Source organism: Aspergillus welwitschiae, assembly GCF_003344945.1.
Source record: "Aspergillus welwitschiae strain CBS 139.54b unplaced genomic scaffold BDQ94scaffold_17, whole genome shotgun sequence".
NCBI classification, from domain to species: Eukaryota; Fungi; Ascomycota; class Eurotiomycetes; order Eurotiales; family Aspergillaceae; genus Aspergillus; species Aspergillus welwitschiae.
The window spans coordinates 535,162-559,085 of record NW_020798711.1 but is presented as its reverse complement, the minus strand read 5'-3'; the positions used below and the strand labels follow the sequence as shown (position 1 = coordinate 559,085).

The window sequence follows — 23,924 nt, the reverse complement described above, 5'->3', positions numbered from 1 at the left end:
CCGTGCTATGTTTTCGTTATGCCTCGAGGCCTGGGATCAGACACCACAACATTGACCATTGTGCAGATCGACGCCTCGTAATACCTCGTTGGCACTTGTTCCAGCCCGCCAGTGTCCGTCTGGTATCCCTCTGCACCGGGGCCGGAGTTTTGCCCGAGCCTGAGATTCCTACTGGCTGAGACCGGAATCTATACTCAACCTAGGTGAGCTATTTCACTGCTATTTGAAAATGTCTTCCGCCGCTCGATCTGCTCCTGTTGTTTACTATCCTTTCCTGTCCCTCCCTCATATACTGGAGCCTGTCTCTGGGGTGTTCCGTACACTCAGTTATCAGTCCACCAAAGGAGACCTGGAGATCCATCGTTGGCCCCTTTATATAGTATCATTCTTGTGGATGACTCCGTTGCGATCATTCTTGCTGTTTTCTTTCATGTTTTGATCCACCTCAACCAACCCTACTGGCTGGCCACTTTCATACATACTAGCCCTTTGGCCTTGGGACGTGTGGAGGGATTTAATCCGTCTACTACACTTTTCAATCTTGATCTTTCATTCTAGAGAAAGACGGCACAGACCTTCACAATGGAGAGGAAACACAGATGGGGCTCATCGTTCTTGCTAATGTGGCTTCTAGCTGCAGAAGGAGTATACTCGGCCCCGAGACGCTCATCTTCAACTGCGTCTCCAAAGACGCAATTTCCACCAGGTGCTGAAACTGAAAGAATACTCCCTGGTACAAACGGTGTAAGTGCAACGTGACTTACCCATCATGGAGTCGGATTCTAATTACCATTCAGTTCTATCCGACTAGCCTTGAGCGCGAGGGCCATCCGGTGCTCCCAACCCCGACATCGACGGGGAACACGAAAGATCCTTGGGGACTTGATGGGCTGCTTGAATCCTTGGGCGATACCGCAAACCTCCCAAACGAATTATTGAGCGAGTTTCTACCAGGCTGGGACAAGAATTATCCAGTGACCGTGCCGGTATCAGCGTATAAACCGGCCAGCGCGGAAACGACTAGCTCAGCTACGGAACCACAAACGCAGCCGAAGACTTCTGATACCTCCACGCCGCAGGCTCCTAGCCAAAACGTGCCAGAGGCGACAACCGACTCTTCCCAGGTCAGCAGTCAAGCTTCGAGTACAACAAGCCTCACCCAGCTTTCGAGTACAACAAGCCCCACCCAGCTTTCGAGTACAACAAGTCCCACCCAGCCTACGAGCTTAGCGAGTTCAGCCCAGCCCTCGAGCTCAGCAAGTCTGACCACGACTGCAAGCCAAACAACGCAAGCGGATAATTCTATCACTTCAAGTGTTGTCCAAGGTAAGTTTTTTCAAATAATATATGCCATTTAATGTCTGACATGCCTTGGCGTTAGCCTCAGTTACACCAATGTCTGGTCAGGACGTATTTGTGCCATTGGCGACAACCCCATTCCCGCAAACCATCACAGCGCGGAACGATCATCCGGTGCCTAAGAAAGGAATTGTATGTATACCCGAACAAGACCTGTCCAGACTTGCCTAACGACCATAGGAAAATGTCACTACGCCAATTGAGACAAACAAGTTCTACGCTGGACTCTTCCTCGGGTCGCAGAGCAATACTACCTTTACCCATCCGTATGGTCTCTCATGGGCGAAGGGAAGCGGGAATGCCAAAAGTTATGGAATGGCCATTTCCCACAACGAGGTTAATGTCGTTGCAAATGGCCCCACCAACGCCAACATTCCTGGCAATCCCATTTCGTACTACATCAATCCTATTGGCATCCAGCATATGATCCTTTCAGCCACAGAACTCAACACCTCAACTGTGCTGACTGCAGAGAATCTCTTGCCATTCTCCGCTGATGCTGTTCTGAGTCCTACTCCCGGGTCAAGCCAAAGGATAACTATTCCTCTTGTGCAGGGGATGGGTTTCGTCACAGGCATGTACAACAACCTACAACCCCTGATTCAAAGTGGTGTATTTTTCAGCAAAGTCGTCACTGCTTCCTCGCCCCGGATTGGCATCTACAAATATAAGGTCTCTCTGGCGGATGGAACAGAGTGGCTTGTTTATGCCATCCCTCAAGATGGAAAGGATCCGGATTTCCGCTTGGAATCTAACACCGACTTCCGTGGCCCAAGTGGATGGTCTGGGACCGTTCAGATCACGAAGAACCCAGCAGGTGACTCTGGTGAGAAGCTTTTGGACGGATCTAGCGGTGTCTTCGCTCTGGAGGCTGCTGTATCCGGGTCGGTTCAGGACAATTCTGGTACATACAATCTGGCATTCGCCAAGTCAGGGAAGCAGCTGCAACAGACTCCACTGCTTATGTATGCTCTGCCGCATCACGTCGAATCGTTTGATAACACCACCAAGGGCCGCATGACCAGCATCACGCTTCGGACAACCACAAAGGGTAATGCAACTGCTGTAGTAGGAGAAACTTGGACGATGCTGGAGCCGAACCTTCCAACTCAAATGGGTTTCGACCCGTGGTCGGTATCGGCCGGTAACGTGAACAATCTGAGCGCTGCTGCCAAACAAGTCATCCTATCTGTGGCGCCCACTGAGCTCAACCAAAGCATTGACCAGCAGTCAGACCTGAATAGCATGTACTACAGTGGCAAGGCCTTGAGCAAATTTGCAACTCTTGTTTACACAGTGAACAAGCTAGGGGGTAACCCTGATCTGGCCGCTTCGGCTTTGCAGAATCTGAAGACCGCCTTTTCTCGCTTTGTCGACAATAAGCAACAATTTCCGTTGGTGTATGACAGCGTTTGGAAGGGTGTGGTGTCCTCTGCCAGCTACGGAGGCGATTCTGGCGCTGACTTTGGAAACACCTACTACAATGACCATCACTTCCACTATGGGTATTTTATCCATGCAGCTGCCATTATTGGCTCGCTCGATTCGACCTGGCTCACGGATTCCAACAAAGCCTGGGTGAATATGCTTGTCCGTGACGCCGGAAACTCGGCCGCGAACGACCCATACTTCCCATTCTCGCGCTCTTTCGATTGGTACCATGGGCACTCGTGGGCGAAGGGTCTGTTCGAGTCGTTTGACGGCAAGGACGAGGAATCAACCTCGGAAGATACCATGTTCGCGTACGCTCTGAAGATGTGGGGAAAGACGATTGGCGATGCCAGCATGGAAGCCCGCGGCAACCTGATGCTGGGCATCCTCCGACGAAGCTTGCACAACTACTTCCTCATGGAGAGTGATAACAAGAATCAGCCTGCGAACTTCATCGCCAACAAGGTGACTGGAATTGTAAGTTTCTGGCCCGACCCCAAGTCCGTTTACACGCAACTGACAAGGTTCAAAGCTGTTTGAGAACAAGGTGGATCACACTACCTACTTTGGTAACAACCTAGAATACATCCAAGGGTATGCATGTCCTTCGTACGTTTCTCTGTTTCGCATGCTAACATAGTCAAAAGTATTCACATGTTGCCCCTCTTGCCTTCGTCTCCATATGTACGGAGCCAAAACTTCGTTCGAGAGGAGTGGAATGCACTCTTCTCGGCCAATGCCACCGATCCAGCATCGAACGTCACTGGCGGATGGAAGGGTGTTTTGTACGCCAACTTGGCACTGATCGACCCTGCGTCTTCGTGGAACTTCTTCGCACAGTCCAATTTCGATTATAGCTGGATTGATGGAGGAGCGTCACGCACGTGGTATCTTGCATTTGCAGCGGGTCAGTATATCCCTCCGACTTCTTAATCAATGATGTTGCTAACCACGTACGCAGGCTTGGGCGGAGGTCCCGCTTAAGGACACATCATAGCGACCAAGCATTTGATATATTTAGTTTGCCATTTTGGAGTATCCAGCGTTCCTTCACAGGAAGATATGCAGTCTGTGCTGTTGATACGTTTTTGTTGGCGCCGTCTTATATACCTGTTCATATATCCGACTACCCTGTGAACGTAGTGATATAGATGTTTATTAATGATTTTACCTACATTGGCATTGATAAAAAAGAGAAATATCATCCACGATTATCAGATTTGTCGGAAGTACTACGTCCTAGCGCACACGGCAACAGTAAACCTGGCCATTTCGTCAACACCGCCACTCCGCCGCAACTGCGACGAGGTAAATGCACTAGCATAGCCTCGATGTTCCCCCATCGTAAACCTGGGCTTCATTCAGGATAAGAAGAACAACGCCGCCCATAGCCTTGTAACAAGGCTGTGTAGCCTCCTGATAAGCTTAATCATTGCAAACCCAAAGTGGGATGTGCCCCAATCACTCGGGATTCATCTATCCTGCAGTTGGTGGGCTGCGTGACTCCGTTTAACCAGTACACACGTACTAGTTCTTATGCTAGGCTGACTGACTTGGGAGGCTCTGATGTGATCTGATAAGTGAAATGCGAAATGATACTAGTAATCACTGTGGCTCATGGACCTGCTAAGACCCTTGACTCACCCTTTCATTCCTGTAGCTTAGGTAATTCTGCTGAGTTGAGGAATGCCACAAACAAGCCACAGTATCTCCATCTCTCTGTTATCTATATCTAAGCAAATCTAATCTTTTTAGACTAGCTAGCTAACTAAATAACTAACTCATCAACTAGTAACTTGTTCAACACCTTCGATCCAGCTTAACAATAGAAAGAATGCAACAAATGCTATGATTGGTGGCTGCAACGCAACCGGCGAATGGGAGTGGGTCAACCAGCAAGGGACGGGCTGGACGGGAAAAAGTGTGCACGGATCAAGTTGGGTCTGCTCTAAACAAGTTCCGTGATCCATCTGGCAACAACATATTTCTTCGAGGCTTGAAGTTAAAATTCTTTTAGTTTGTTGATAGTCTTGATGGCTTGACTATTCAGCTAACGTGGCTGGATGTCTCAGCCGCTTTTTGATTGTGAATCATACCACTGTATGTATGTATATACTGTAGTATGTACTGATTGTGTATGTGGCTGTATCCAATCCGAGGGGTGTGCCGTTAGTCAGAGATACATTGTAACTAGTTGACCTACAACTTAGCACTGGTTGTATACGAGCATCACAGTTACTGAATAAGGGAACTGATTACTAGTCAGCTGGTGCTGTGGTAATATCATTAGGTAGTTGGTAATTCATTGTTGGTGTCTCGTTCTCTGCTGTCATCTTCTCAATATCTCCAGTTTTCCAATATTAGCATTAAAATCGGGCGGGTTGTACTCTGTCTAGCAACGTGTTGCGACTATGTGGGAGACTGAACTTAGACTCTGCAAGTCTCCCAGTTTCAAAGCCCGATAACCAGCTCATCAATCTTAAATGCGGTCAAACCCAACCAGTTGAACTTACAAGTGGTTCCAGAACTTTGTGTGCACTGAGAAGCCAGTAAGCCGAACGAATGAGCATCTTACGTCAAAGGGGGGCCATTCCCCTGAAGGTGGGCCTGATCGTGGCAGTGCAAATGCATAGTGAGTGGGTTTTCCACCATCATCCGGTGTCACGGCAGTCCAGGAACCTGGGAATTTAGAATTATCAGTAATTTTACCATGAGAAGGAACTCTGGCACGGCGGGGGTTTGTTTGATTCAGGACGGATGCTAGTTACCTAGTTAAGTAGAATTATCATTGCTGACCTCTTCTTCATTTTAATTACACTGCATCAGGAGTCGAGTTGAGATTCAAATTCAGATTCAAGTGATTGAAGGTGGCTGGAGCTGGAAGCATCAGAGCATCAGCCCCACCCGGATTAGTCCGGGACTCTCGTCACAAACAGCCGATTCCTGCTGCTGGTGGGAAGCTCAGGCTCTATCGATCTATCCTCTGCATTAGTCTACATCACCATTACCCAGCATGGAGAAGCTGGTCCGCACACTTGTGCCTATCACTCTTCACACCCAGTAAATCCCCCCATATCCCATATCCCAACTTTTCAGTCCTTCTTTTCCACAAACTTTCCTTTTCTCAATCAAGTACGGAATACTCCCCCAATCCCATTCCCCGGTCGGCTTCGGGCAGTATCCTCTGGTCCCAATTGTCTCCCGCAAAGTGGTCAACGTCATCGTCATCCAATTCCTCCATTCTCTCGTTTAAAAGTACCCTTCCTGCCCAGAGTGTTAAGTTAAAAAGATTTTCTAACCCGTCCCAGGTAGCATTACGACCATCACTACGAGTAACTACTTTACTCTTCCTCCAACTTAGCCCCCCCACCCCTGCTTCCATCACACTGGCAGCTTTCCACTCTTCCCCCTCCATCAATCCCTGGAACGTTGGATGATCTGGATTGAGGCTGTGCTGCTGCCTCCTCCTTTTGGTCCAAATCCCTCAGTCCTTGGTCCACCAGAATTCCCTCACCAACCAATTACCGCGGCCAGTGGAACGTCCGGAATCGTGATCACTGCTTAGCGACTCTTTCGACTACCACTAGAATCTGTACGGTTTGGAGTACGTAGCCACCATCTCTTGGCCCCTGTACCTTGCAAAAACTCCCTTTCTTTGGTTGATCCTTCACCCTGGGGTAAAAATCTCAACGTGTGCACGCGTCGCACGGTTCTAGCCATTCCTTATCCGCCGTGTCCAAGCCTGCAAGGTGGCTTGTGCTGTGATGATCCTTTGCTAAACGCAAGCAAAGTTCAGAGAAAGCCTACCCACGCGACAAGCCACACCATCAGACTTGCTCCTCCATCCGATCACGGGGGTGCTACATTGCCAATCGACTGTTCATTTCGATTAAGCCCCGTTTCCAAGAGTCGACTGGAAAAGTTTAGATCAGAAGACCCAGTCGTTCATATCGCTTATATCTCTCAACCCCCGTTTGTTGTGGTTCCAGATTGTCGCCACAGGACTGACATTTCCCAATGGGTAAGTGTTAGAGAGAGAGAACCATCGTTCCTTAGCACTCCTCATCCATGTTTCGAGTCCTGCTCCTACCTAATTCTTAATTCCCGTTTCCCCACCTCCAGTTTCTTCACAGCTACGTTCCTCTTATTCAGGTATCACAGTCCTTCCATTCGTTCGCTTTTCCATCTTGCTTTTTGACCCTCTTGCTTGCTATGATCGGCACGGCTTGTTGTCTCTTCACGCACACTTAGATCACTATACTCTTTGGCAGTATATCCGGTCGTTTATAAGCTTTTCACTTTCCCCACTCCTTTGTTCGTTTAAACTGCTTTGTCGTGTCAACTCGCCTTCCTTTCCTATTTGTTTTTCTGACAGCACCATCCCCGGCGAATGACAACCGTTGCCAGCCTTTGTCTCATCTTTTCACATCTACCCGCCTGGTCCTATTAGGTGCCACGCTCTGTAGACTGGGCTAACAAAATTCCCAACCTGCCTTTACAGCGACCAACAATATCTTCAAGTTATTTAGACGCTACTCCTGGGGCCCCAAACGGAGAATGACGGGCTTATCATCAGAAAATGGTTCCACGGAGCCTGATGAGAGAGCAGCATTGCTCGGTGACATTGCTCGCAGTAACTCCGGCCTCCGTCCGCGACAGCAGAAGCTTCACTGGTCTCACTGGCCTAGACGGGTGGCTCATTTGACTTGGTCGACTCTCGTTCGCGATTATGTCAATGTCCTGCTCATTTTAGTGCCACTCGGTATCATCTCCGGTGCTCTCCATTGGGACAGTACTGTCATTTTCACCTTGAACTTTCTCGCAATCATCCCTTTGGCCTCTCTTTTGAGCTTCGCGACTGAAGAGCTGGCAGCTACTATGGGTCAAGCCCTGGGAGGCTTGATGAATGCCACTTTCGGCAATGCGGTTGAGTTGATCGTATGTATATCTCTGACTTTTGTCTAAGTCTAATGTGTTACAATGACCCGGTGCTGACAAGAATCGCTACGGATAGGTCAGTATCATTGCTCTGAAAGACAACCAAATCCGCGTCGTCCAAGCCAGTATGCTTGGTAGCATCCTGTCCAACATTCTGCTGGTCCTCGGCTGCTGCTTCTTCGTCGGTGGTCTCAAGTACTCGCAGCAATCTTTCAACAGCACGGTAGCGTCGACAATGTCATCCCTGATGACTGTTTCATCTGCTTCGCTGATCATTCCCGCCACCCTGTACGCCTCTTTGAGTGGTTCTAAAGATAAGGAGCAAAGACGTGACAACATTCTGATCCTCTCGCATGGAACTGCTATTATCCTTTTGGTTCTCTATGTGATGTACCTTTACTTTCAGCTCAAGTCGCATGCGGAGCTCTTCGAAGCAGCCAACGATGAGCTCAACGATACAGAGAACCAGGGTGGCGAAGTTGAAGAAGCCGAGGAGGAGGAGCATTTGCTCAGTCCGTGGGCGGCCACTGTTGCATTGATTGTCATCACGGTCTTGGTTGCTATCTGCGCCGACTATCTGGTTGGAAGCATTGACAGTATTGTGACGAAGACTGGAATGAGTCGCACGTTCATCGGTCTTGTTCTTATTCCCATTGTTGGAAATGCCGCAGAGCATGTGACCGCTGTTGTTGTTGCTTGGAAAGGAAAAATGGACCTTGCCATTGGCGTTGCCATCGGAAGCAGTCTTCAGATCGCTCTTTTTGTGACGCCATTCCTTGTCATTCTTGGATGGATCATGAATGTGGACATGACGCTACACTTCCATATCTTCGAGACAATGGCCTTTTTCATCTCTGGACTGGTTGTGACATTCCTGATTCAGGACGGAAAGTCGAATTACCTCGAGGGTGGACTATGCTTGGGAATGTATGTTGCTCCTATACCGCTATATTGTCTCACTCACCTTTGAGCTTTTATACTGACCCATCCCAGGTATCTAATTCTGGCAATTGCCTTCTACATCTACCCAGACGATGTCAACGAGGATGCCCTATTCAACCACTAATATGTTGTTCAATGGGTTGGGCACCTTATTGAGCTGCTGCCTATCAGCCGTCTCCGCTCACTATTCTCATTTTCCATCTGTACTCCTTCGTCGTCTCTCCTTAATCCTGTTTAACTCGAAAATGCCGTTGTAAAAAGCGAGCTAGCTTCCTCTGTGGGTTTTGTACAGACATGTCCAGTTGACGTTTTGGGCATTTTTCACGTTCTACAATGGGAGGTGCTTTCTTTGTTTCAGTCAAGCTGCGGGCCAGTACCAACGATGCCGAATAGGCTACAATCCTGTATTTCAATAGGCTAAGAGCCAGGTTTTACAAATGTCACCTTAACAACTTGAGTCTCTGCTGCGGACCGAAAAACGAATACTTAGGAATCACGCCTTTGTCAGTAGCACCAACCTCAGCTAGGATGGTTTGTCTGCTGTATGATTCAATTCAACTCTTAGTAAAACTCGTAAATAATTGTGTAGAAATCGTCACTTCGTCATCATTGCAGTGGAGGCATCGCATCAACTTCCTTGATCCAATAAAACTCTTGGCAGCGGCTGACTCAGCCGCGGATGTGGAGAGGAAAATCGTTCGCCGGCCATCCAAGGCGAGAGAGCCAGATTCGGGTCGATGTGACTACCTCTTCCCATCCTCCTTGACATTGATTGTTCATTGAGGGCCCATTATCACACACCATGCCGCCGCGTCTCAACCTTTTTACCGCACGGGCGGTTCCCGTTCTTCGCCAGTCCGCCAACAGCTCGGCGGCTTCCCGACGCAGTTTTGCGACCATCCTCAACACCAACCGGCCTTGCGCGGCCTCGACCGGCCATGGCCTGAAATCCGGCCTGTCGGCTTCCGTCCGGGGACAGAGGAGGTGCAACTCCTCGGGCTCTGATGGTCAGGATAGACCCAAGGGCCCGACCGAGGACCCTTTGCCCCATGTTAGTGAAGAGGCCGCGGAGGTCAGCAAGATCATGGATAAGAAGTGCGATGGTACTCCTGCTAGTCCTGAGTTGGAACAGGGATCGCCTATTTCTGAGGTGCGTTTCTTTCTTGGATGTCGTGTTGTGGCCGTTGCTGCTGCGGCTGCTTCCCTGTTTTGACGCTCTCCCCGCGGTATCTGGGTCCCTATTGACTATTGTCTCTGCATAGATCCTGCAACGTGATAAAGAGGCCCTAAAGCATATGCCCAAGGTCATGCAAGACCAGATGAAGCGTCCATCCGGTAGCCGTTCATTCTCGACGTCCGCTCGCCGCCTGCAGCCAGAACTTCAGGGAAAGGAATTGGACGATGCCTCGGCGTCGGTCGTTGCCAATATGATCTCCCAGGTTAACCAGCAGGCCACGGAGCTGCACCCTGGACTCAAGTTCGAAGCGCCCCAGAACCTTCCCAAGACCGAGAACTTCCGCAAGAGATACGAGACGATAGTGGAGCAGTTCACTAAGCTGCTGATGCAAGATGGCAAGCTGAGCAAGGCTCAGAACGTACGTTCTACTATGCAGAGTGACCTTCTTTTCTTTGACAGGATCAGGACTGATTTTGACTTTCTGCGGTAGACCATGGCATTCATTCTGGATCACTTGCGCACTGCTCCTCCCCCTAACATCAACCCCCGGCGCCGCTTGCTCCCGGGTCCTCCCGCTCCTCAGCTCCCTCTTAACCCCGTCCTCTATCTCACCTTGATTGTCGACTCTGTCGCGCCTTTGCTCAAGCTCCGTCAACAGAAGGGTATTGTTGGTGGTGGTGTGTCTGTGCAGGTCCCTTCTCCTCTCGCGCTGAGACAGCGCCGGAGAACCGCGATCAAGTGGATCATTGATGCCTCTGACAAGCGTCGGGATGCTATTTTTGGCCAGCGCGTGGCTAATGAGCTGGTTGCCGTTGCTGAGGGCCGCAGTGGAGTGTGGGATAAGAGAGAGCAAGTGCACAAGCTGGGTGTGGCTGGCCGTTCTAACCTTGGATTGGTTGCGCGCCGGAGGTAATGTACTTATTTCAAGTCTATTGAGTGAGAGATGGAAAAAAGACCCATTTCTACTGATGATATCAGAGGGCGTTCGGCTACATTGTACCTATGATGGTATGCAGTAGGGGGGAGCTAGAGAGATGGGATAGTTGGATGGGTGTTGTATATTATCTGAAACCTGTACCTCATTTTCTTTGACCGTTTTTTGAAAGCATTTGGATTAGAAAATTTACGCATAATTGATTCAAGATGGAAGGATCGGATGATATATTGGATTGTATCTGAAATTACTGCTAGTATATAACAGAAGATAGTGTGAAGTTGATGCGACTAATGAAGTCCTCGACTCCGGCCACGAGCCAATGACACGGGCGATGACTAACAGCGCTAGTCGCGGCTGGGTCCCTCTCCAATCCCGGCCAATTCTGGCCCCCCGTAAAGCAGCTTATCTGTAGCTTCACCGATCAGCATTGCCTGCCTACTCGCGATCTGTAGGATGCACTTCATCTCCTACAGGTATCTTTCCATTGGCGTGTTAAGCGGCATGCTACATTGACAGCTGGATCGGGTGCAATCCCTGTTCTAGACGCGTGGGGAGGGAAAGTCTAACGCCGATCGGGTATACTATTCCTGCTGGCGTCCCGTGCTTCATAATTCGTTCTCCCCGATAACGACCAACGCACTGCAGATAACTACCAGGCTAGTATATACGACCATCAACTAGCTAGCGTTAGCGGCACGACTTGAGAACGTGGAACGTCGCCCATCCAACACCCTCGCACAAATACGCTGGACATCCTCCGGCCGCTGTCTCTGCTGCCCCGCTCTTCCCTGCCTCTTTCCTCCTGTCCAACACCGTGTCGTCGAATGCCGGCGATCGAACCTGGGCACGCATCGCTTCTGCGAGGGGTGCCTCTCCCGACGATAACGACGTAACCCCAAGCGGCCAGTCTATTGAACTCGGCCAGTATCCTGACACACCTGCCACAACTTCCCGCCAGTCTCACGCGACTCTTCCTCCTACCCAGCTGACTGACCCGGGGTCTGAATCCCCTTCCTACCATCGTACAGACCACCGGGAAGGTCATCCTCAGAAGCCTACACTGCGGGAGAAACCGGTTATCATCAAATATTGGATAGAAGCTCTTCGTCGTCACCCTCACCGCCACCAGACTTGCGGTTCCGCCGACAAGATGAAGTTCTCTCACAGCATCCAGTTCAATGCGGTGCCGGACTGGAGTGCTTATTATCTGGCTTACAGCAACCTCAAGAAACTGTACGTCTGCTCTCACACACACTCTCTCTTTTCCGTCCTCCGCCGGGGGGATTTTCTTCTTATATCGCGAATGTCACATTACACTCCGAAAGTGCATGTTACATTGGCGGAAATTCTCTCTGTTGAATGGATCCCTCTAACTGTTGTCCACTGTTCAGGATTTACTCTTTAGAACAGGAAGTGCATCATCGATCGGCCGGACATGAACATGCAGATGTTGAACAAGCCCCATTGCTAGATGGCGGCAGTCTAAACACTGATGCGATATTTCGTCGGGCTCTAGATGCAGAACTCGAGAAGATTTGCTCGTTTTATCAATCCAAGGAGGCGGAGATATTCACTGAGGTTGAGGATGTCCTCAGAGATGCCGAGGAATATGCGCACAGGGCCGATACTATGAATGTCGATCCCATGAGTGACGCCATGATCAAGGGTCGCACAGCCAGTTCAAGCTCTAGGCAGCGGCCGGGGAGCATTGTTCGTCGGGTGCCATCGAACCAGGAACGGCGTCATAGCGCATTCAGTGAAACTTTGGCCGATGATGATGATGACGATGCAGACAGTGACGACGAACCTGGGACGCTGTCGAATCAATATCGACCGCAGTCGCATGGCGCCGAGTCTAGCAATCCGGATGGTAGTCGTACGGACGACATGAGGGATTCTGTGCTCTGGGGGGCTGATTCCCGGCTTCTGGGCTACAGCGGTCCGTCCGCGCACCGCGGGGGTGCACCCGACGAGCACTTTTCGGACCCAATCGTCGTAGACCTCTACAATGCCGGGCTCTCGCTGAAGAAGCGGGCTGTTGCGGCTTATGTTTCCATCTGTGGACTCAAGTCGTACATCCAACTTAACAAGACTGGGTTCTCCAAGGCACTGAAGAAGTACGATAAGATACTTGACCGCAATTTGCGTCGGGAGTACGTGAATTCAGTCGTGTCTTTGACGTATCCTTTTAAGGATTCTACCATGGAAAAGGTGGATGACAACATTCGCAAAGTCGAGGAGGTCTACGCGAATGTCGTCACCACCGGTAACATTCCCCTTGCCAAACGTGAACTACGTCTGCACCTCAGGGAACATGTTGTGTGGGAGCGAAACACGGTCTGGAGGGAAATGATTGGCATCGAAAGGAAGGCTCAGGCTGCGAACGTCGGTATTCGCAGGACGCTTCTTGGTGGAGACGAAGATCCTTCCAAAGCACGACGCCAAGGAGACGAGCAGGAAGTCATGCCCAAGATGATCCGGACGCCTTTTGGAATCATCCGAATCCCGCAGTGGCTCTGTAGTCTGAGTCTTGTCACCCTCGTTCTCATCCTGCTTGTGTTTGGCATTTTACTTTCGGTCCCGATAATGGAGAAGCCTGAACAGCAGAATTGTCTGGCCATGCTTGTTTTTGTCAGTTTGCTGTGGGCTACAGAGGTCGGTTTTATGCCCTGCGTCTCTGTTCATCGACTGACCCAAGCTAATTTCACTGCAGGTTATTCCTCTATTCGTCACATCGCTACTCATTCCTTTCCTCGTCGTGATGCTCCGTATCATGTTGTCCGACAACAAGCCTCACGAACGTTTAGGCCCGAAGGAAGCCACCGCCGCTGCTTTCAGCGCCATGTGGACGCCAGTCATCATGCTGTTGCTCGGTGGCTTCACCATCGCTGCGGCGCTTTCTAAGTACGATATCGCTCGTCGTATGGCCATGTTCGTCCTGAGTAAAGCCGGGTCCAATCCCAATATCTTGCTTCTCACCAACATGTTTGTGAGCATGTTTCTGAGTATGTGGATCAGCAACGTCGCCTCGCCGGTGCTCTGCTACTCAATCATCCAACCTCTGTTGCGAAATCTGGAGCCCGACTCCAGCTTTGCCAAGTCCCTTGTTCTAGGTATTGCTTTGGCCGCCAACGTGGGCGGTGCCGCGTCGCCTATCGCGTCTCCTCAAAACATCATCGCTTTGCAGAATATTTATCCGAGCATGAGCTGGGGGACCTGGTTCTTCATCTCACTCCCGGTGTGCATCCTGTCCATTGTCGCCATCTGGATGCTTCTGGTGCTCACCTTCAAGCCCGGTCGTGAGACGGCCGTCGCCATCCGTCCCTTGAAAGACAAGTTCACTGGAGTTCAGTGGTTCATCAGTATTGTCACACTGTCAACCATTGCGTTGTGGTGTGGCAGTCACCAACTCGAGCATATTTTCGGAGACATGGGCGTAATCGCCATTATTCCGATGGTCCTGTTCTTTGGCACAGGTATCCTCAACAAAGAAGATTTCAACAACTTCCTCTGGACGATCATCATTCTGGCCGCTGGTGGGCTCTGCCTTGGAAAGGCGGTCACGTCTTCTGGTCTCCTTCACACCCTTGCGAATGCGATCCGCATGCGGGTGGAACATCTCAGTCTTTATGGTGTGCTGCTTGTATTCTCCGCCCTCATCCTGGTCATTGCCACGTTTATCTCCCACACCGTGGCAGCCCTGATCATGCTCCCGCTGGTACGACAGATCGGACTCGGCATGGACGACCCGCACCCGAACCTGCTCGTGATGGCGAGCGCATTGATGTGTTCGGTGGCCATGGCTCTACCGACCAGTGGCTTCCCTAACATGAGTAAGTCGCCCTCCACTGACAAGTAATACCAAGAAAAGTATGCATGTACTGACAAGTTACAGCGGCCATCATGACCGAGGTACCCCAGACGGGCCAGCGGTATCTGCAAGTCCGTCACTTCTTCACACGGGGTATCCCCGCCAGCTTGATGTCCTTTGCCGTGATAGTAACGGTGGGATACGGGTTGATGTACATTGCTGGACTGTGAGCTACGTTGTCACCTGACAAGATGTCAACGCAGACTTACATTAATTGCTTTACTTTGCTATTGCTTTTGATCTACGTTGTATGTGGTGGAACTGTGAAAGATAATGGGGCTTGATCTGATGCTGATTTAGCCAAGCGGCGCGATCTGGTCTGGGCATGCTTCTTTAGATCGTGCGTTTTCATGGTGGATGTTGCTTATGGTTATATTTGATGGATGGTGGTACCGATTTTACTTTCCTTTTTCTTTCGTTTGGCTAGATGGTGAACGATAGAAATATACCAGATTGATGCTATAGAATTGGAATGTGTAGGGCTATAGAGACTCAATTCATTATCCTGTACTAGTTATGATACTGACCATCCAATGAATATGGTAGCATGGTAGAAGGTACAGGTCTGTACAGCACACAACACAGAAAGCAGCTCTTGCACCTGCTCATGCATAACACAAGAAGAAGAGAAGAAAACGGGAAAGAAGCAATATCATCATTCATCAATCGCGTAAATGAAAAAAACAACCACAACCACAAGAAAACAGATCTAGACCGTATCGTGCAACAGTCAAGTATGACATGAACATATGTATGATGATGAAGCCAAAAAGTCACAGATCAAAGAGTAGTAAGAGTAGTAGTAGTAAGACGAAGGTATCGTATCAAAGCATCATCAAGACAAACAGCAGAGAAGAGAAGGAGAAGACTGCGGACCCGACAACACAAGCGGATAGTAACTTGAAACGAGACTGACTTTTTTTTCCCAAAAAAGAAAATCCCAGTACTCTTCTCCTCACAGTACACACACACTCACACACTCACTCAGTTCCTATCCGCATGAATTAGCCAGCTGTCCCAAGATGTAGATTGCGCTCGCTCGATGTCACGAACTGGGGTATATCAGATAAATCATAATAGGGGGGAAATTTTTGTGCAGTTCAGGGATCAAGGGGAAAGGAAAGGAAAGGGAAAGGGGATAAACATACAACAACCCAAGCGTAAGATCACCATGAATCTTGGCCTTCAACTGCACCTCGATATCCAGATTCAGATCGAGTCTCAGCCTCAACTGTTCATCCTTGCCTTCCTTCTCCTCCCCGCCGCCGCCTCCACCGAGGATCCCGCCCACAGCTTTGCCGGCACTGCCCGTTACTCCGTTCAGGGCGTTACCTGCTGTGTTCTGGACGAGATCGCCGGCCTGGCCGACGCCGGGGAGGCCGCCCAGGGGACCGCCGTCTTGACCCTGTTGTTGCTGTTGGGGGCGCTGGCGGCGCTGGCGGCGGGGTCGGTCTACTTGCTGGTTGTTGTCCATGTCGGAGTAATCGTCTCTTTGGCGGAGTTTCTGGGGAGGTCGGGAGCGGCGTTTACGGTCTTGAGAGGGTTGAGGGGCGCGTTGTTCTGGTTCGGGTTCGGGTTCTTCGTCGGACGATTGGGGTTCTTGTTTGGGTGCTTTGTCTTCTTGGTCTTGGGGTTCTTGTTTAGGTTGGGGTTCTTTTTCTTGTTCTTGTTCTTGTTCTTGTTCTTCTTGTTTGGGTTGAGGGTCTTCGTCCTCTTGTTTGTCTTCTTCTTCTTCTTTGGGCTTGTCTTCTGTGGTGTCGTTGTCCTCGGGCTTCTGTTCTTGTCCTTCCTGATCACCAGTAGGAGGGTTCTCTTGTTGAGGGGAGGAAGGGGAAGAGGTAGTGTTGTTGTTGTTGTTCTCTCCTTCTTGGGAAGGGTTGTTGGTAGAAGACTCAGGCTGCTTGGACTGATCAGACATGATGAAAGAAAGAGAAAGAGAAGAGGGAGCAGGAAATCAACGAGATCTAATACTTCAGCGGCGGTCTGGGGCACGGGGACGTACACTATATAGGGCTCGGCTGGACCGTCCAATGGCCGGGCAATATTTATAGATGCAGGCTAGAAGTTACCCGCGAAATACGCAAGGGAGGTAGATTGAAAGTAAAGAAGAGGGGGGGGGGAGGCGACGTCAGTCGATGTGTGTAAATGTAAGAGAAAATGAGTAAAAAAATAGGGTAAGATGGGGGAGGGATCAAGCCAGTATGTCATTTGTGCCACTCATTCTCTCACGCTCCTCCACCTTGCAGGCAAGATGAATGAATGATGGATGACGATGATGATGATGACGTCGCGTGGCTGGGGTCTTTCATCTTAGTTTGTTCTTTACTTTTAGTACATCGGAGAATTTATTGGAGAGATCGTCGCACTTCGGCCGGGATCGCAAGGGCATCGTAATCTTCTGGACTTGGATGGATTGACTGGGGGGTCATTGTTTCGCTCCTCCAACGGGGGATCCACTGCACGACGTCAGTGCACTCACTCACTGGGTTTAGTTGGTCCACTTGCAAGCCTGTCAGACTTTACCCGATCCCTCTTTCTCTCTCTCTCTCTCTATCTACAAAGTACAGTAACGGTTCTGGTCTACTGGGGATTTTCTTTGTCCCCATTTCTTGCTTCAAGTGCATGGCAAAAAATATCCCCGGGATATGGCAAGTCGGATACAGTTGCCGTGAGACTTCAAGGGATAACCGTGGATGCTGGCGGGAGGTTTCTTGGATCACACGTTCGGCCGGCGGCAATGCAGACGAGGGTTCCATGGTCCAAAAGTATCACAATCAGGGAATGAGTATCCGAAACTCGCGATGAAGGCACGTTCTACAATAGAGAAAGAATAGAAATCACAAAAAAAGAGGGTCCGGGCAACGTGGACTCGATGACGATCACTGGCTCGACCGTCATCGGCTGACTTGAGGATCCTCTGCGAGACAATGCCGTTGACTATGATGATGATGCAGTCATCGTGATAGTCGTCAAATTAATTAATTTCAAGCATCATTGGGGAGATGGTGCAGTCGCTCAGCCGCTCCATCCTTGCGCCCACAACGTCATCCTCCCATCCTCCAGCCCTGCACGTTGAATCCCCACACCTCCAAACAAACGGCCATACATCATTGCTGGTCTTCTTTTTGCCTTTTCTTTCTTTTCTTTTTCTAGAGTTTAGGGTTTCCCTTTTCTTTTCCCTCCGGAGTGTACTCCCTTACTTTTCCTTTTTGCATGTTCAATTGACTGTCAACACTGTCTGTCTGTCTGTTGTGTCCGCTCTCCGGCCGACTGACGAATTGCCCCATCCAGCAATCCTAACGAAGACCAGTCCTTCTGTTTCTTCGCCTCCCGCATTCGGGGTCCTTTTGTATGTAAACCAAGTCATGCCACTCTGTCCGCGTTTTGCCAATCTAACAGTCACTCTGGGCTGGTAGGAATTATATCAATCCCATCCACTACATTTTCTCACACACCTTAACCCCGCCATCCCATCTTTATACTCCGTTGACTACCATCTCCATCCCCCCCACAATCCACTATTAAATCACCATGGCTACCGCTCAGGCTGAGAAACCAGCCACCAAAACCTTCGCTAATGATCCCGATGATGTCTCCGACTACGATTCCGAGGATGACTATTCCGACGACGACACCCAACAAAAGCCTCAACAGCAACAGCAGCAACAACAACAACGCCGCCGTCGTCGTCCCCGGCAGCAAGATCCCAACGATGAAGACGACACCTACTATTCCGATGAGTACTCGGATGACTACGATGACTACGACGATGAAGATGATGACTACTACGACGACGAGGAAGAAGAGGTCCAGGCGATGGAACGCTACCAGCCCACCACCATCAGCAGCCGCGACAATGTGCCCGCACAACCGATCGCAAACGGCGGCATGCAGGAGGCAGAAGGCAAAACCGGCGATGACTGGGAGGATCAAGACGGAATGAAGTTGAAATTGGAATTGAACTTGGATATCGAAGTCGAATTAAAGGCTCATATCCATGGTGATTTGACGTTGTCGTTGCTGTAAGTACTCCCCCTTTCTTCTGCTTCTGATTGATCACATTGATTGCGGCGGCGGGGAGAATTGGCCCTGCGTGCGGGCCAAATGCATGCAATCAACCAAATCACATCACTTAATGTCGCTTGCTACTAGAACGTGATCGAGATCCGATGGTTGACATGATATCCTTTCTCTTTCCAGCGCATAATTTCGCCTCTTTGCCGCCTCCAGTGCAGCATTTCGATCATGTTCACCCCGTCTTTTCTCCGTCGCCGAATCCCGAGCGATGTGCGTCGGTTAACCATTTATCTACCGGCCGAAGTGGTTCGATGGTTCGTTCGATAAATTCCCGGGGGAAGAGAATGGCTTTCTTTTCTTTTCTAATTTTTTTCGCCACATTGCTGGCGCGCGTGTGGTTGACGGTCGGTCGGGTTCCTGGCGATCGTTGCACTTTTCGTCCATTTCGGCCGGCGCTCGCAAAATCCATTTCCTTTTTCCATCCCTCCATTCCGTTCCGTTTCCGTTATGACGTTTACGAAAGGATTTTCCCCGGTGCTCTTCTGCTCTCAACAATAGCGGTTGTTTTTACAAATGAATTGCCTTGTATTCTTTTTCTCACATTGCCATTGTCCGGATAGAAGTGGCGACTGCACTTGGATTACTGATGCATGCGATGTTTCTATCTATGGTGATGTTAAGGCTTATCTTGACCCGTCTACTCCATATTCAGTGTCTGTGCGCACTTATACCATTGTTGGTATGGTTTTGCTTGATCTTCATCTACTTATAGTAATAAGGGTATCTACCTTTGGCTTTTATCTCATATTGTAGGTCAGGCTTCCTCCGCTTCATAGATGGTGTCGGCAACGCCGACCGTAGATATTCGATATTACAACAAAAAATTAGTTCCTATATCCAACATCATCGATAGCCAGCTATCTAATACCCTTCAATGTACTAGACAGAACTCTTGCAGAGCAAATGAACTCATCTGACATCATACCAAATTCGATATACATCGCATGCTCACAGTTGCACCCAACAATGACCTACCAGACCTTGCCTACACGGAACGACTATCTAGAAAAGTGAGCATGACAATATAATACTTCTAGCTGTGTGAGCCAGATAGATAAGCACAAAAATCAGTATCTTAAACAATCTCTATTTCAAATCCCCAAAATGCATGTGTCGTTGCCACCATACCCTTGCGTAGTGGTACACTGCAGATTAAAGATCTGTATTATTGATATGCTGTGAAACTATAGAACATAGTTCATGCCTTGCTTATAAGATAAGATACCTCTGGACATTTACTAACAGTGTACGTCTATTTCCCTGGTAGATCCACCGTTGAAGTCGGTGTCAGGATAAACTTATATATATGTAAATTATGTTGCAATTCATGATTCTCGATAGGTCTCATGATGAGTATAGACATTGTCTACTACTTCTCCTTTGTCTATAAGATAGGTAATAGAGTGATACATGGTATTTAGCAATCCTGTTATTCTTCGAATTCTTCAGATGGTTTCTTAATTTTGTGGTATTGTCCTGGAATGATCTTTATAGGTATACTTGAGAGGATCCACAAGATTGTGGATGCTCTTGTTGGTGATGTATCTCAATTCTTCCATTACTCAGTATCATCACCATGTTTCGAAACTAAGATATCGAGGCAACCAGCCTGTTTGCGTATTTCTTCATGAAAGATACCACTGGTTGATCAGAGCCAACCATTCAATATGCTGCCAGCAAGCATTGTGTTAGTATCATATCAGACATGATAGTTATCTGTTTCACGCTGTAGTTGTTTAAGTCAGTAAAAAGCAGTCCATCTAAAATTCACAGCTATTGTTCTGTACTGATATCAAACCATATCTGAGTAACTAATTGTGATATACTCAAGTCGGAAGACCTCAATCTTATTGGGGAGGGTGGATATAGTCGAGCCATATGATATACTGTGAGTTTCTAAGAATAGTAATTCAGCTTATCTTGCTACATGTTATAGCTCGTAGCCTGTTCAGCTAGTACTCATATCAGAGAACCTTGAAGTAGACAACTAGTAATTGCTTAGAAAGAAGTCTCAACTACTAACAGACTTTAATGTCTTTGTTTATATAGGGATACCGATATCATTTGTTACTTGACAAATAAATAATGCGATAAAGCCACTGGAATGCACGATTGGTTGGTCGATATGTTGTGAGAATCACTGCGCATCCAACTAATTTGTGTATATACACATATATTGTTATTCAGTGGACATACAGTACAATATCGCATGTATCTACTTGCATTGAGACTTTCAAAAACCGGAATTCGCCGTTTCAGATATGCTGTTCTGGCAGGGGATGACCTTGTATTTCAGCTAGGTGTAATTGACTGTGTTTTGTCTAAATTTTCAACATTCTGCTAACATTGCTGGGTCGTAGACGCTACAAGATACTGTTCAGTTGGGTAACATCCCCAGCGTCCACCGATTGCCACTGCAGCGCAAAGAAAATGATAAAGTGCTGATTTCACTAGCAGATTGAGCTGAAGGTGCTCAGAATATATAGTAGCTAAAATTTAAATCCATGATATAGCAATCTGAGTACTAAGATAATCCCAACATTCGCTAAATCCTCTGAAAAAATAGTATACACAATGCAGAACGATAATAATATAGTAGAAACCGAAGGAGCAGGCAACTTCACGTGTGGCCTCAATATTGGCGGAGCGCCAGTTCCTCGGGAAGGGTGAGCCCATCGCGATGTTGACGATCCCGAGGTACTCTTGGCGGGATCAAAAAGGAGTCCGCAAACTGCCACCACTCAGTCGCCGAATCCCGCGCAACCAGCAGCCAGCATCTGCGAGTCAACATATATCAAGCGCGAAATCCCCACTCAACAAGAGAACAAGGAAGGAAAGGCAAGAAAAGAAGCGAAACGAAGCGAAAATGGCACCAGACCGCTCCAACATCTCCTTCACCATCACCCACATGAACGCCAACCACCAAGACTCCCTAGCAGCCTATCTCCAAGTCTACTGCCACGTCTCCGCCCGCGAAGCCAAATCCGCCCGTCTTGAAGACATCAGTTTATCCGATCTAGTCATCAGTGCCAATGGCACACGCTACACTGTCCCCATCGATCCAGCAATGGGAAGTTTCTCCGAGTCGCGATCCCGTCTGGTAGCCATGCACCAGGAATGTCTTGCGCGACTGGGCCGGTCCGACATCACCATCAAAGAGTATCGTCGGCCAGAGGGAATCGAGATCTTCCTCTTTTTCGTGTTCGCAACTGCATTGGTGGCGTTCTCTCGGCGCAGTAACTTCCTGCCTGGGTCGTTATTCTACGAAACGGTTGGACTGGGTGCGGTTCCGCCATTGGCGCAACTGTTCTACATGACACAGCCGTTTGTGCTTACGGTTATGGCCGGGTCGCATGTGGTGGAGGCTAGTTTGTTCACGGTGAAGAGGTTGAAGCGGCATGGGGTGCCGGTATTGTCGTTGGTGTGGTGCGCTTGGGTGGTGTCGAATTTGATTGAGGGGTATACGGTGTGGAGGAGGTTTGATCGGGTGGTGAGGCAGGAAGGGGCGAAGAGGGAGCATGGGAAATAATCATCTAGCATCGGTAGATAAAATTCTACTATAATATACTACAGAGTACGAATCAAACCATAAATGTTGCTCTCCATTCGACTGCTCCATATTATTGCTGATAGTGGCTTATCGCTTATCGGCTAGCGGGCAATCGACTAGCGGCTTACTCATCAAATCACGGGACCACGCTAAACCAATCCCAGACTAGGGTAGTAGGGCAACTTCCACAAGCGAGCCACAGTGCGAAATTCAACGGAAGCCGACGACAAGCACTCAACTCCTTACGACCAACCCAACGACCCTTGCCCGCTGCGTTCCTGGTGAAGGGCTGCAGGATTAGAGGTGAGTTTGTTGCAATTAATCCGTCGTGATTTCGATCCCTCTCGAATTTTCCCGCGTCGTCGACGGTCGGTGTGCGCGTGCAATCTACGATCGGTCTCGAACTTGAATTGGAAGATACACATTCCGGGGTATATCGAAGAGGAAGAGAGAAAAAGAAGAAAGATTAGCAGAGCAGTTGTTTGGTGCAAGGGAATATTAGCGGCGGCGACGACGACGATTGAAAAGAAAGAACAACTCAAGAAAGAATTTTTTTCTTCGCTTTCTCGTCCATACCCGAATTCGCACACATTTCCAGCATCGAGCATCGCCACACACACACACACAACACCATTCCATTCAATTCAAATCGACCCGACAATCGCACGAACAAACCTAAGACCATCGACGCATCGGGGCAAAAATTTCTCGAAGAGGGATTGACAATCACCGACAACAGTCTACTGCTTATTGCTACTGTCTTTTGTGGCGAGCAATCCCCGCTAATACTTCTGCCATCTACAGTCCCCTCGAACAGCAAACATGGGTATCTCACGCGACTCTCGTCACAAGCGCTCGGCTACCGGCGCGAAGAGGGCCACCTACCGCAAGAAGAGGTATGCATGAGTTCCTATTGTCTTTCTTACTCAACCAACTACACTACGAAAGAAACAACGACTGACGCACGGCAATTCAACAGGGCGTTCGAGAAGGGTCGCCAGCCCTCCAACACCCGTATCGGAACCAAGAGAATCCACCTGGTCCGCACCCGTGGTGGTAACCAGAAGTTCCGTGCCCTTCGTCTCGAATCCGGCAACTTCTCGTGGGGTTCTGAGGGTATCTCCCGCAAGACCCGTGTCATCGTTGTGGCCTACCACCCCTCCAACAACGAACTGGTCCGCACCAACACCCTGACCAAGTCGGCCGTCGTTCAGATCGATGCTGCTCCTTTCCGTCAATGGTACGAGGCCCACTACGGCCAGCCCATCGGCCGCCGTCGCCAGCAGAAGACCGAGACCACCGAGGAGAAGAAGTCCAACAGCGTTGTGAAGAAGCAGGCTGCTCGCTTTGCTGAGCAGGGCAAGGTCGAGTCTGCCGTCGAGCGTCAGTTCGAGTCCGGACGTCTGTACGCTGTTGTGTCGTCCCGCCCCGGCCAGAGCGGCCGCGTGGACGGATACATCCTGGAGGGTGAGGAGCTGGCTTTCTACCAGCGTGCTATCCGCAAGTAAAGAAATCATACACACAAAAGCGAATAGTTACGTTGTGTTGTTAAGTTAAAAGGGCTGGATGGATCGGAGTTAGCATTTTCCAGAAAATTAGCTCTGAATTGATGGATGAATCAGATGTTCACACTTTCCAGTTC

At 49.3% G+C, this 23,924-nt stretch overlaps 9 protein-coding genes across 9 annotated transcripts; 7 read left to right on the top strand and 2 right to left on the bottom strand.

Moving 5' to 3' along the window:
- Positions 1–148: 148 nt before the first annotated feature.
- Positions 149–605, top strand: BDQ94DRAFT_144436 (uncharacterized protein). The gene has a single exon (XM_026766449.1). It carries the CDS (start codon positions 230–232, stop codon positions 437–439), a length of 210 nt encoding a protein of 69 aa, XP_026626087.1. The 5' UTR covers positions 149–229; the 3' UTR covers positions 440–605.
- On the top strand, positions 583–3,774 carry BDQ94DRAFT_170743 (glycosyl hydrolase family 81-domain-containing protein; the record flags this gene model as incomplete). The annotated part of the gene is made up of 7 exons (XM_026771574.1): positions 583–744; positions 798–1,326; positions 1,382–1,491; positions 1,540–3,267; positions 3,323–3,384; positions 3,438–3,697; positions 3,752–3,774. 7 exons carry the CDS (start codon positions 583–585, stop codon positions 3,772–3,774), a joined length of 2,874 nt encoding a protein of 957 aa, XP_026626086.1.
- A 3,573-nt stretch (positions 3,775–7,347) lies between these two features.
- Positions 7,348–8,794, top strand: BDQ94DRAFT_170742 (Calcium/proton exchanger; the record flags this gene model as incomplete). Its single annotated transcript, XM_026771573.1, has 3 exons — positions 7,348–7,728; positions 7,805–8,655; positions 8,722–8,794. The coding sequence occupies 3 exons, from the start codon at positions 7,348–7,350 to the stop codon at positions 8,792–8,794; spliced, it is 1,305 nt and encodes a 434-aa protein (XP_026626085.1).
- Positions 8,795–9,472: 678 nt separating this feature from the next.
- Positions 9,473–14,825, top strand: BDQ94DRAFT_170741 (putative plasma membrane phosphate transporter Pho87; the record flags this gene model as incomplete). The annotated part of the gene is made up of 8 exons (XM_026771572.1): positions 9,473–9,820; positions 9,933–10,265; positions 10,338–10,756; positions 10,828–10,855; positions 11,476–12,017; positions 12,176–13,439; positions 13,498–14,617; positions 14,680–14,825. The coding sequence occupies 8 exons, from the start codon at positions 9,473–9,475 to the stop codon at positions 14,823–14,825; spliced, it is 4,200 nt and encodes a 1,399-aa protein (XP_026626084.1).
- A 709-nt stretch (positions 14,826–15,534) lies between these two features.
- Positions 15,535–16,773, bottom strand: BDQ94DRAFT_37210 (uncharacterized protein). Its single transcript, XM_026775597.1, has 2 exons — positions 15,804–16,773; positions 15,535–15,646 (listed from the first exon to the last, which is right to left on the bottom strand). The coding sequence occupies exons 1-2, from the start codon at positions 16,571–16,573 to the stop codon at positions 15,640–15,642; spliced, it is 777 nt and encodes a 258-aa protein (XP_026626083.1). The 5' UTR covers positions 16,574–16,773; the 3' UTR covers positions 15,535–15,639.
- Positions 16,774–17,548: 775 nt separating this feature from the next.
- BDQ94DRAFT_37167 (uncharacterized protein) lies at positions 17,549–18,151 on the top strand. Its single transcript, XM_026775596.1, has one exon. It carries the CDS (start codon positions 17,658–17,660, stop codon positions 18,069–18,071), a length of 414 nt encoding a protein of 137 aa, XP_026626082.1. The 5' UTR covers positions 17,549–17,657; the 3' UTR covers positions 18,072–18,151.
- Positions 18,152–21,404: 3,253 nt separating this feature from the next.
- Positions 21,405–22,333, top strand: BDQ94DRAFT_144415 (DUF2470 domain-containing protein). The gene has a single exon (XM_026766448.1). It carries the CDS (start codon positions 21,413–21,415, stop codon positions 22,259–22,261), a length of 849 nt encoding a protein of 282 aa, XP_026626081.1. The 5' UTR covers positions 21,405–21,412; the 3' UTR covers positions 22,262–22,333.
- Positions 22,334–22,378: 45 nt separating this feature from the next.
- On the bottom strand, positions 22,379–23,037 carry BDQ94DRAFT_37133 (uncharacterized protein). The gene has a single exon (XM_026775595.1). The coding sequence runs from the start codon at positions 22,888–22,890 to the stop codon at positions 22,525–22,527; it is 366 nt and encodes a 121-aa protein (XP_026626080.1). The 5' UTR covers positions 22,891–23,037; the 3' UTR covers positions 22,379–22,524.
- Positions 22,508–23,911, top strand: BDQ94DRAFT_144414 (40S ribosomal protein eS8). The gene is made up of 2 exons (XM_026766447.1): positions 22,508–23,178; positions 23,262–23,911. The coding sequence occupies exons 1-2, from the start codon at positions 23,105–23,107 to the stop codon at positions 23,788–23,790; spliced, it is 603 nt and encodes a 200-aa protein (XP_026626079.1). The 5' UTR covers positions 22,508–23,104; the 3' UTR covers positions 23,791–23,911.
- Positions 23,912–23,924: the final 13 nt, after the last annotated feature.

Coding starts and splice junctions, on each gene's coding strand:
- BDQ94DRAFT_144436 (XM_026766449.1), top strand. CDS start 230: ATGTCTTCCGCCGCTCGATCTGCTCCTGTTGTTTACTATCCTTTCCTG.
- BDQ94DRAFT_37167 (XM_026775596.1), top strand. CDS start 17,658: ATGGTGCAGTCGCTCAGCCGCTCCATCCTTGCGCCCACAACGTCATCC.
- BDQ94DRAFT_37210 (XM_026775597.1), bottom strand. CDS start 16,573: ATGTCTGATCAGTCCAAGCAGCCTGAGTCTTCTACCAACAACCCTTCC.
- BDQ94DRAFT_144414 (XM_026766447.1), top strand. CDS start 23,105: ATGGGTATCTCACGCGACTCTCGTCACAAGCGCTCGGCTACCGGCGCG. Junction 23,179..23,261: donor GCCACCTACCGCAAGAAGAG/GTATGCATGAGT, acceptor GCAATTCAACAG/GGCGTTCGAGAAGGGTCGCC.
- BDQ94DRAFT_144415 (XM_026766448.1), top strand. CDS start 21,413: ATGTTGACGATCCCGAGGTACTCTTGGCGGGATCAAAAAGGAGTCCGC.
- BDQ94DRAFT_37133 (XM_026775595.1), bottom strand. CDS start 22,890: ATGCTCGATGCTGGAAATGTGTGCGAATTCGGGTATGGACGAGAAAGC.